Source organism: Mytilus galloprovincialis, chromosome 2 (assembly GCF_965363235.1).
Source record: "Mytilus galloprovincialis chromosome 2, xbMytGall1.hap1.1, whole genome shotgun sequence".
Classification (NCBI taxonomy): domain Eukaryota; kingdom Metazoa; phylum Mollusca; class Bivalvia; order Mytilida; family Mytilidae; genus Mytilus; species Mytilus galloprovincialis.
In genome coordinates, this window is record NC_134839.1 from 89,291,583 (window position 1) to 89,303,685 (window position 12,103).

Sequence of the window (12,103 nt, forward strand, 5' to 3'; positions counted from 1 at the left end):
GATATTGCCTTGTATTACAACTGCCACTGTGACCTTGACCTTTGAACTTTAAAGTCAATAGCGCTTAAAACATTATTAACAAGTAGCACCATACCAAGTTTTGAGCATTTTGGTTCTAGAGTGTCCATAACAATTTTATCTACACGCAACTTACATGTAGTAGGCGAGGGGATAATAAACTAAGTTTTATAAGAATTAGACAAAAAGATCGATTTCCCGCCATGCATGGCAGACTTGTACAGAAACGATATGTTGTCGAAATTCTGTTTTACTCTTCAAGCCCACGATCTTCCGTCTTATGATTAAACCAGAAATTAAATGTACAATATAATATATTATTCAATATTGATCAAACAATTTAAAACGCGTGATGCCTTCGGCATATAATTTAAATGCATCGTAAGCTGTACACGACGTCTTTTAGACATCGTAATCCATCGTGTAGCCTTCGTAACCCATCGTGTAGCCTTCGTAACCCATCGTGTAGCCTTCGTGATCCATCGTGTAGGCTTCGGCTGAGATATGAAGCTTAAATACCCGTCTTCGGTTAACCTTCGTATGTCCATCTTTTGCTATCGTATATAATTTCGGCACCATCGTATAGACTTCTTTATTCATCGTACTTGCTTCGGTCACTTTTTTGTATTTTAACGAGATCGGGACCAACTTCGTACGAACTTACAATTTTCGCATTCGGGTGTCCATCGTATATAAAAATCGGGACAGTGTGACGCGGGCATTATGGAGGGATACTGCATACAAGAAAGAGGCGGAATAGTAAAACAGAATAATTAAACTCACAAGTCGAAAACGAACTGACAATGTCATGGCAAAATCATAAAACGACTATAAGACAGATAACAGTGTAAGAAACACAATATAGAATACTAAAACTGAGCAACACTAATCCGACTAAAAATCGGACGAATTTCAGGTGATCCGGAAGTGTATGCAGATCCTGCTCCAAATGTGACACATGTCAAGGAACCAAATGCGCCAAGGGCTCCCAAAGGATACAATATCGTCTTCCCTTTGCTTTTACGTCTTTTATTTTTTAATTTTAGTTAATTTATATGTTTTGGAGTTTAGTGTGACGTCAATTTTCATTGAACTAGTCACATTTTGTTAAGGGGTCAGCTGAAGCCCGCCTCCGGGTGTGGCATTCTAACTGTGTTGAGGACCCATTGGTTGTCTTCAGCTGTTATCTGCTCTTTGGCTTGGTTGTTGTCTTTTTTATACATTCCCCATCTTCATTTTCATCTTTAATTTCATTTACATACATCATCATGATTTGTTTGATAAATATTGATGACACAGATGGATTCTACTTATCACCATAATTTCACTTGCAATGATTACCGTTCAAGAGCGCCTTAGTTCACTCCATATATTTGAAAGAGTTATTAGTGCTAAATCAGTAGTTTTCTATGCACTGTCTTGTCATGGTAGTTTTCATGTAGTCGTTTTTCGTTATGGCCATAGTGATTCCGGTATTTCACAGCAAGTGTTTCATTGCTTCCTTTGTATCTTCTCTCTTTATAGTTATATATCTCTTTAGTTATATATTAACTAAAATCCCATTTCCTCCCTAACATTATTTGTCCGTTATTTTACCAGGAATCGACCATACTTACTTATATTTTAATAATAAAGCCGTATTCATTTTCAGCATTACTTAACAGCTTTTGGATCAACTATAACCGTTCCCTTTGTTCTGTATCAAGCATTATGTATCGGTGAAGACGGTGTTGGACTCAGCCAGCTTATCAATACGATATTCTTTATGTCGGGGTTGAGTACCCTTTTACAAACCACATTTGGTATTAGGCAAGTATCCGTATTCGGTTTGACTTTCTAATTTTACCATTCCTTTACATCTGCTCTGTGAATATCAAATATGTATTCTACGATGGAAGTTGATTTTTTCGTGCTTTCTCTGCATGGACCTTTATACATTTCAGTAATGGATTCCTTTATATAAAAATGCTAAATGCAAACATGTTTATCGTTATATTATTTCCGTCTATTCCGTTGCTTATTGTGTTATAGCGGTCCTTTTCTCAAAATTCTGGATTTTCCACCGCATAATTCAGATCTATAAACTGAATGTTGTTATCAAAGCAACTAAAGTACAACTCACTTGCTGGTGAATAGGGCGAACATTACTGTCTAGACCTTTACAGTAAACCAGCCAGCAGAAGTAAAGACTCAGCAGTATTTTTAAATGAAATAAAGTATTTAAAACTATAAAGACGACGTCGCGAACGTCATAAGGAAAGAGGGACGAAAGATAACAGAGGGACAGTCAATATATACCATTTAGATAATATTGAAAATTAAAGATAGTGACAATGATAATTGCTGCATAATTTCATTGAACGAGTAAGGATCACTTCGTCGTAAGGCTTTTTCACACCATGTCCAATTTCTCCCGAATTTAAATACACACTCAAGGCTTTTTCAAAAAAGTACTTGAATCGTACCTGCATTTTTTTTGTATCTCAGATTACATGATGTGTACTTTGAGATACAATAAAATAATGTCGTCAAGGCCGTAGCTACCCTTGAGGCAAGTGAGGCAAATACTTAAATTTCGACACTGATTATTTTTTTTTTGTACATATACAATGTATATAAATATAATAGTCATTTGTTGTTCTGTCTCAACCTTGATTTCTATAACTTGTCATCATTCCTTTTAAACTATTCTTTCTGGATATAACTCATCATCTCAACGGGTGATGTTTCTCAATTACATTAACCAGACACATATAATACAATGTATTATATGTCTCTGCATTAACCTAGTAACAATAATCATTATGGATCTCTAGTTAAAAACAGGCTCTTGCAGAAAAGGGAAAAGCGACACTGAAGGTAAAGAAGGAATAATTCTAGTAAACTATTTTTGTGAACAGAGTCTGAGTATTGCATATAACTTCATTAGTACAATCCAAAAACGATAAGTAGACTGACAAATCAAGTACTGGTCTTCGGAAAGGGGCAGTCGTATTTATTTCTCCGTTTCACCAACTTTTGACAAATCAAGTATACTGGGCATCGCAAGGGGGCAGTCCTGTCTGCGTATTCATTTCACGAACTTTAATCTTTCTCTTTACAGATAAATAAAATATAAATAATATGAAACATGCATGGATTAGTTTTTATCCATGTTTCTTTAACCTTAAAAATTAAAAGAATATCCCATATTCCAATTTGATATTATTGAGGAATGGTAGAACCTTTAACACAGGATTTCGTCTTTGCTTATTCGGGACTACGGAATTCGTTTCTTTATATTCGGGGTTTCGGAATCGGACACCCCCAACCCCTAACCCCTAAATTTATAGATTCTGGAACTAAAATACCACCAACTATTTCCAGAAATAATTGGAAATTACAGACCTACATGTAAACGTCAAAAACTCCATTTCAATTTCCCCTGTACCCATATCAGATATACTTACTCTATAGATAGAATCATATACCTGTATCTTATCTCATTCTATTCCTAGTTTGTCTACTCTTTGTCAGCATAAAAGCGAGTTTAATATTTTGTAACTGCGACTGTATGATGGTGCTTACATGAAAGCTTAATTCCCTTTTTCAAACAAAACTGTTACTACCGATGCTGCTAACGATGTTTTGTTGATGATAATGTGCTACCTTAAGAAACACAGAATGCCCTGAAACGACTGAAAACTTGGAAAAGAGCATGCATGAGTGGCGAGAGATTGTGCGGTCTTGTCATGCTACATGTTCATCGCGATAAGGATATTAGTAGACCAAATTATGATTCTGAAACGATTTGACTGAACCGGCAATAGAAAATTTGGCAAACTCTACTGAATCGATGTTTGTTCTATGTTCTGGCAGCAGACTCAAATCAGTGATATTTGGATGATTATCTTACATATAAATTTAAACAAAGTTGTTAAAAATTTGGTGTTAGTAAAAGTCTTGAAATATAAAAAAAATATATAAAAAGTGTCCAAATTTTGGATTTTGCACCATTCATTTCATACCCTCCAAAAAAAAATTTCGCCTCGCTTCGCTCGGCTCAATTCTTTTGTCTCACTAAAATAAGATGCCTAGCTACGGCCTTGGTCGTATATGTAAAGGCAACAGTAATATACCGGTGTTCAAAAGTCATTAATCGCATAATAGTAAACAAATCCGGGTTACAAACTAAACGAGGAAACACATCAACTATAAGTGGAAAACAAAGGAACAACAGGAACACTTAAGTGAACAAAAATCAACCCAAACATACATAGAAACGAATGACTTGGTACAGGACATTTAAGAACAAATGGTGGCTCGAACCTGGTTTGATGGCTAGCCAAACATCCCGCTTTATGACAATGTTAAAAAATTACGTGACAGAAACACAGCACAAACCCATACAAGACTATTTATCACAGAGAAACGCACAACCAAATAATATATAAATCGACACAACACTCAAACCGCAGAATAACAACGAACATATTCCAGCAAAGACAAACATCACAGAATATCAAAATCAATTACGCGCTTACGTTACTAAAATGCAATCTCGAACTCTATTTCACAATGTTCGTCCAAACATTTTCCATGACAATGATGTTATTGAAAGACAATTTTAGGATTATTTGGACTACAATCGATAAAAGATTCTAGATTATTCAACCGAAACCGTAACAGAAAATGTATTGTATCAATTTCATATCTATTTATAGGTTGCCTATAATTCAGGGAGCAACATTTGCGTTTTTGGCTCCCACGACAGCTATACTTGAACAAATGGGAGAATGCTCTATGGTAAAAGGTAACAGGCATTATTTAATTGGAAGAAAAAATACATTATGATAAGATATTTAATGGTGTTAAAAGTTTAACAAAACTGTTATTTTTATTTTCGAAGTATTCACAGTAATGAAAAAAATATAAGAAATCTCGAGATTGATACACAGACACATGTGCTTGTATGGCAAAGTCTAAATCGTGTTGAATCAAGACAGACATTGAATAAATTTACAACATTCTACCGAAACCAACTGGTCTATCTAAAAATCGCTACAAAGCACAGCACATGCATGGCACAACTCTATGAAGGCAACAGTGGTATGCCGCAGTTCAAAAGTCATAAATCGATTGAGAGAACACAAATCTGGATTAAAAACTAAAACCGAGGGAAACGACGAAACAACGGAAACACTGAAGCGCAACAAAAAACAAACGGCAATGCAACGAACTCTTAGAAATTTCAACATAATATCAAACACTTCCTAAATAAAGAAACTGTAATAAAGCTTCGAATTGATTGTCAAGATCATTGGATCATACCACCACTTTCTATCGGTTTGCGTTATTTGGGATCTATGTAAATAACGTTAAAGGAACCACTTTCACTGCTCAAAATGCGCATATCAGATTAAGACATATTCTGCGATTTAAAGCACTGCCATATTAAGTTCACAGTGTATGCCACATGCACTCTGATGGACTATTGTCATGCGATCATACAACATCTCCTTAGATCAATCTACTTATCACTTTACATGATTCTATATTTCAACAACGAACACGGATAATATCAAGCGAACAATTATTTGTTTCTTGGAATATCCGTTTATTGTTATCTTCGTAACCTTCCTGACTGAAAATACCATTGTTTTTGCTTATTGTAAATAAAGGATGATTGTTTTAGACAACAATGTGACCATAGCTGTTGGTAGTGATGAACACAGAGAAATCTGGCATGGACGATTGAGAGAAGTATGTCTTTTGATTCATATGATATCATTTCTATTTATTTAAATTGTGTATTTTGCTTTACTGCATGGCATAATTTTATTTTATTTTATCTCTTGAAATATCTATTTTTTTACTCTTGGATAATTCTGGATATCAGATAGTTTATTTCGTATAAATCAAATCTTCACAGACATAAAGGTAATCTTGGAATCTGCCGCCATCTTGAGTAATAAAGCAGTAACCAAATGGTCTATATTCGCTTTCTTCTCAATGATGGAGATGCATGCATATTCTTAGCCGCTAAGATTACTCAAAATTGTTGTCACGATTGCTTTGCATTATTTGCATGTCGATTTGCGATTTCCTTTGTTCTTTTCATTTAAGCACAGTATATATAACAATATAGTATGATTTAATCTATCGTAAATAACAAACCGTTTTAAAAATTTCAGGTTCAGGGTGCTATAATGATTGCCTCTTTGACACAAATCATAATTGGTTTCAGTGGAGTCATGGGTCTTTTACTACCCCACATTGGTCCGTTGGCCATTGCTCCAACCATTAGTTTGATCGGATTGGCATTATTTCCAGCTGCATATGACTTTGCCTCCACTCAGTGGTATATTGCTCTTACGTGAGTACTTTATTTAAACTGTTAAAATTACGCAGTCTTTTATTTCATTAAAAATGCCTTAACTGCAATTTATTTTATGATTGAAGATCATGTATAGCAACAATGTTTTGTTAGCTTTTGTCATTGTTATTTTAAACCAAATTCGTATTTATGTAATCCTTCATTGTTGCTGTTTTATGTTGTAGGACCGTATTTTTCATAACCCTGTTTTCCCAGTACTTACAGAATGTTAGTATTCCTATTTTTAACTTTAACAGACAGAATGGTTGTCAGAAACAAAAACTGTTCATCTTCAAACTATTTCCGGTAAGTTATGTACATCATATGAAATAATTATCTTTGTACTTTATTGTTATTAGAGAAATCAAATGTTGATAATACTTGTATAACTAATAAATATAGATTTTGATTTATGAACCCTTACTACTTTATTTTTTTGTATTATTTTGATGATACAATTGTCCACCTGAGAGTATGGTAGCCTTTTGGAAACTTGAGATAAATTAAGATTTTAAGTAAAAGTCATCGTTTCGCGAAATTTTTATCAGGGGTTACATTTTTGTTCAATTTCTGACAACTAATAATTAATTGAACATAGGTATTTTTTTTCTAAAATAGGGTACATGGCATCCCAAATTAATTGGTATTTACTTTCCTAGAAACATGAAGATAAATAATGCTGCAGTTTTCAGTACATTTTTAGAAATTCACATTTTATTATCATCATTAGCAACTATCTGGTATCCAAGAAAAACATAAGCAGCCCCAACGTGAGTGTTTAACTTCGTTATTGTTTCGTTTGCACTTGGTATTTTTCTTTTCTTTTTGTTCATTCTTTGTGCTTTCAATTACTTTTTCATACGTTTTGAAACAAAACATGTTACTAACGAGACCCAACAATATCATTTGTGACTCATATCTTTGTTCCATACGCTTTATTTTTTGTAACAATTTACTTATATATCAATTGCCTGTTCATTGTTCCATTATTTTAGAATTTCATCAGAGGCATAGGCATCTTACGGAAGTTCAAACTTCATTATTTCATTTAACAAAACATAAATTAAGATAAAATAAACTAACGGGATCGCATGAACGCATTAAAGAAGCAAGAACAGGTGCATCAACAGTGCAAGCTTATCTTGCAAGCTTATCTTGCTTAACACACGACTTGCCTTAATGAAATTTTATAAACAATTTAAATGGGAAAATCAACAGCATGCTTCAATACTTTATTTGAATTTGTCTATCTCGAAAAATCCTTCCCTGTACATTTTTAAAGCTGAAAATATTTGTGCACTTTATTAACAAATATGTATGAAGTAATGCCAAAAATAAATTGAATATTACAAAAAATTTTTTTTTACATGTAAACCCGACTTTTTACCCCTGTTATAGATATACAAACTAATACAGGTTTGTGTTATATGTTTTTCCATTATTTTTTGTTTAGGTGTTGTTGGCCATGCTTCTTTCTTGGTTATTGTGTTACATTTTGACAGTGACAAATGTTCTAACTGATGATGTGAACGGATGGGGATACTTAGCTCGAACAGATACTAATCCTGGTGTCCTTTCAGATGCACAATGGTTTAGATTCCCGTATCCAGGTATAATAAGTTGATAGATTGGCATGATCGAAATGATTATCATTTAATTAACTCCACTATACACGGTATGTCACTAGCTTGTGTTGAAAAACTGTAGCCTATGGATGAGGTTTCTCTAGGTTTCGTTTTTATCTTATTTATTGCGTCGTCATTTCGGAATCTCAAACTCAAACAAAGATTACAAAAAACTGACGTATTTGACAAAAGAAAGTAAAAACAAATGAAGAAGGAAGCACACACGTTTACCTAGGACAACACCGATGGTCTATATCACACACGTTCTTCTTGATGCAAAATTAAGAATACTATTTTAAGGTAATCAAAGGTCAAAAAATTATCTTTGGATTAATATAAATATGATTCATTTATGAAGAAAGTGAACGTGTTTGAACATGTCCTTTAACATGATTTAAATTATTCATTTACTGGATAACCTCTAATGTCGATATCACCACTCTTGGTTATAGCTTTTTAAACAATATTTTAGAACTTTTACTCAAACATTATGATGTTTATTTAGGCCAATGGGGAACACCAACGGCTAGTGTTGCAGGAGTGTTTGGAATGCTTGCTGGTGTATTGGCATCCATGATAGAATCAGTAGGAGACTATTATGCATGTGCAAAGATATCAGGCGCACGACCACCACCTGTGCATGCAATAAATAGAGGTAAAACATTTACATATCAATGGTGTTGACTACTTAGATACCTTTACCGTTTTTAAGCATACATCAGTTAATAAATGTTTTATATATAAATTTTATCAGTGTCATGTTCTAAAATCTTTTCAAAAATCTTATTTCAAAAACTAACTTTTGTGCTGAGTTTGTGTATAAACACTTTGACAGTTGTCTTTTGACTAAATGAGACAATTTCCATTAGCATAGCATTTAGTTTTTCCGATTTTAATTTGCTTTGAAAATTGTCTTTCTCCTTGATAGAAAATATGGAACTCTGCATATTTCTAGAAATCGTTGACCTGATAGAATAGGGTAAAGTGCGTTAAGGTAGCAACTTTTTCCAAATTAATAGAATGTAATATTTAATTGTTACTTGTGTAAGACCAGTATGCTATAGCTTTATGATCAGAGTTTTTCGAACAAACATTTTCCCTAATTTTGCGAAAAACGACTTTGTGAAGAGCAAACACGCCTCGTTGAAGTTACAGTTTGATATTAAGTGCAATAGCACAATGGGTAAGTCGGAAGTTTCATAGTGAGTAAATACAACAAAAAGTTAACAAACAGTCATGTATTTTAGGTATTGGTATGGAAGGAATAGCCTGTGTATTAGCAGGTGCTTGGGGATCTGGTAATGGAACTACGTCATATAGTGAAAATATAGGAGCAATTGGAATTACAAAGGTAAGAATTGTCTTCGAAGATTTCTGTATAATTTGTAATTTATGAATTAAGTAAAAAGTATTTTATCTAGTTCAATTGCTCAAAACAAAATTGAAACTTTAAATTAGATGTTTTAACGAATCTCTAATAGATTGACCGTATTAGTTAATTAACAAACCTCTAAGTCACTTTCGAAGATTTGTATGTGCAAATTCCAATACTTTTATTTAAATACTAAAGTTCTATCATGAAATGTGTAAAGGATTGTCAACAATTGTACATGATATGAAAATGTGATTTTGCGCTACATATTACTGGTTAAGAAAAGTCTACTATAACTTTCGCAACTTAACGTGTGTCTGTAAAAGAAAATGTTGAAGGACTCAACATGAATTAATTTATTGTTGAAATAAACTATACAAAACATTTTATGGCTCTTCTCAAAGGAGACATTGAATGTCTCTGTAGTAAAATTTGGAATAAGTTCTATAAAATCTAAGTTTAGGTAAGTTTCTACTCACTCACCAGTGTCTGAGCAGTTGATGAACCAGGGGTATGTCATTGTGTTATTGGAGTATGGTAAAATTTTGTATTCTTGTCTTTCTTTTTTGCTGATGTTCTTTGTCTATATGCCTTTTTGTTTATCTTTGTTGAAATATTTGCTTGTTTTTAATATTGATTAGGATGATAACACAGTGTTGACTGGTGAACCCCAATTTTTGACATTTTAACCTATTATGTCTGTTTGTTTTGTTCACACATTGGTAATCTAATGGAATTTTATGCTACTGTCATACAAGTGAGAGGTTAAGCTAGCTATAATAAAACAAGGTTTTATCTATCATTTTCTACATAAGAAAATGCCTGTACCAAGTCAGGAATATGACAGTTGTTATCCATTCCTTTGATGTGTTTGAACATTTTATTCTGCAATTTGCTTAGGGAATTTCCATTTAGAATCTTCGGAGTTCGGTATTTTTTTTATTTACTTTTTGGTCATGTGATGAATAAGGTTGTCATGTTGTTCAGTGTATAACAAGGTCGTCATGTTGTTCAAACCTTAAAAAAAACCACACACATGAAACTGTTATACTGTGAATTTTGTAAGTAAAGATTGAAAGAAATTTTACAAATGGCCCTTGATTAAAGTTAATTCGAGTGAAATTGGCAATAACTCATTTATAAGACGCTTCTAATAAAGTGCATTTTTAAGCCTGATATCTTTTTATTTTTTGATAGGTAGGAAGCAGAAGAGTTGTCCAAGTAGGTGGAATTATTATGATTTTGTTGGGATGCCTTGGTAAATTTGGAGCATTGTTTGTAACTATTCCTAAGCCTGTAGTAGGAGGAATGTTTCTTGTTATGTTTGGTAAGTATTTACAATGGAAGAAAATTATATATGAATGATTTATTTATAAACTCAGGTAAAAGAAATATTGTTCAGTGCTTTTGAGTTAGTTTATTTTTCATTGACTATGAAATGCAATACAAATGTAATGGTAATCATACATTTATATTATGTGTAGCACGAATACAGTACTTCTTTAAATACATATTACATCTACTTCAAATGGACTCAGTCTAGCATTACATTTGTCTACTTTTTTCAATTCTGTGAAATATTTTAACTAAACATGAATATTTCCCTTAACACAGGTATGATTACAGCTGTTGGTCTGTCTAACTTACAGTATGTCGACATGAGATCATCAAGAAACATCTTTATCTTAGGAGTTTCCTTATTTTTTGGATTATGCTTTCCATCATGGATGTCCGCAAACCAAGATAAGATTAACACAGGTAAACTTTTAGTACAGTACATTTTGTGACAGATAAACCAGTAAATAAAAAAAAACATCCAAGTATGGCAAAATAATATTAAACATGTCATTAGATAGTATAAGGAAATGACTAAGTCCTGTGATGTTTTGAATGTGTCTTAAGTAAGCATGAATCCTAAAATTTTAAGTTAGAACGTAAAATATGTCTCAAAATGGCATCATTAAAAAGGCGTCCTTATCTAAATAACATTAAACAAAGCCAAACAGTACAAAAACACACATATCCGCATTACGAAAAATGTATTGAACAACTGAAAAAGGCCTTTTTTCTTTGCCCTTAATTCTGGAAATGAGGAGTTGTTCAATGATCTTCAATTCGTAATGACTTTGAATAACATATAGTATTCAACCTGAATAGTTTGTTCACTGTAACTTTCCTTTGTAACTTTCGAGAAGATCATTGGTTTAGTATTTATGAAATTAATCAACATTTTTGGCTGGGATGATGCAACAGGAGATTGTAATATTATTTTTTTTTAAAAGACTATACAAAATGAGAGTGAATGATCCATTCCAACATTTATATTATCTATTAATTATTTTCTTCAGGTAGTGAAATATTTGACCAAATATTAGCAGTTTTACTTAGTACAAGTATGTTTGTTGGTGGGGTTGTTGGTTTTGTGTTGGATGTAACAATTCCAGGTAATATAATTTAGTTTTATAAGCTATACATTTATAAGATCGTTTTCCTTAATTTCTTCACTGACTTGAACAACCTCTGTGGTATGCTGATAGAGTGTTCGCTTCAAGTGTGGAAGGGCATGGGTTCAAGCCCTGGTGGGGTCAAACCAAAGGCTTGATAATTGTTATATGGTTCTTCGTCGCTAAGCTTGCTGTTTAAAGGCATCGGAATGAAGTCATAAACTATTATCTTTTAAACTTAAGCAAGGAAAGAGTCCGGCTCACCTTTTCTGGTATGTTTATTCTGAAA

At 33.0% G+C, this 12,103-nt stretch overlaps 1 protein-coding gene across 3 annotated transcripts in view; it reads left to right on the forward strand.

Moving 5' to 3' along the window:
- LOC143064785 (solute carrier family 23 member 2-like) overlaps positions 1-12,103 on the forward strand; it is a 31,441-nt gene that overhangs the window by 17,248 nt on the left and 2,090 nt on the right. For all 3 annotated transcript variants that reach the window (XM_076237885.1, XM_076237886.1, XM_076237887.1), the window contains exons 4-14: positions 1,670-1,827; positions 4,722-4,810; positions 5,693-5,760; positions 6,192-6,373; positions 6,559-6,679; positions 7,827-7,983; positions 8,504-8,653; positions 9,246-9,349; positions 10,568-10,697; positions 10,985-11,128; positions 11,719-11,814. In XM_076237885.1, the coding sequence (XP_076094000.1) occupies positions 1,670-1,827; positions 4,722-4,810; positions 5,693-5,760; positions 6,192-6,373; positions 6,559-6,679; positions 7,827-7,983; positions 8,504-8,653; positions 9,246-9,349; positions 10,568-10,697; positions 10,985-11,128; positions 11,719-11,814 (1,399 nt within the window). The remainder of the gene's footprint in view (positions 1-1,669; positions 1,828-4,721; positions 4,811-5,692; positions 5,761-6,191; positions 6,374-6,558; positions 6,680-7,826; positions 7,984-8,503; positions 8,654-9,245; positions 9,350-10,567; positions 10,698-10,984; positions 11,129-11,718; positions 11,815-12,103) is intronic.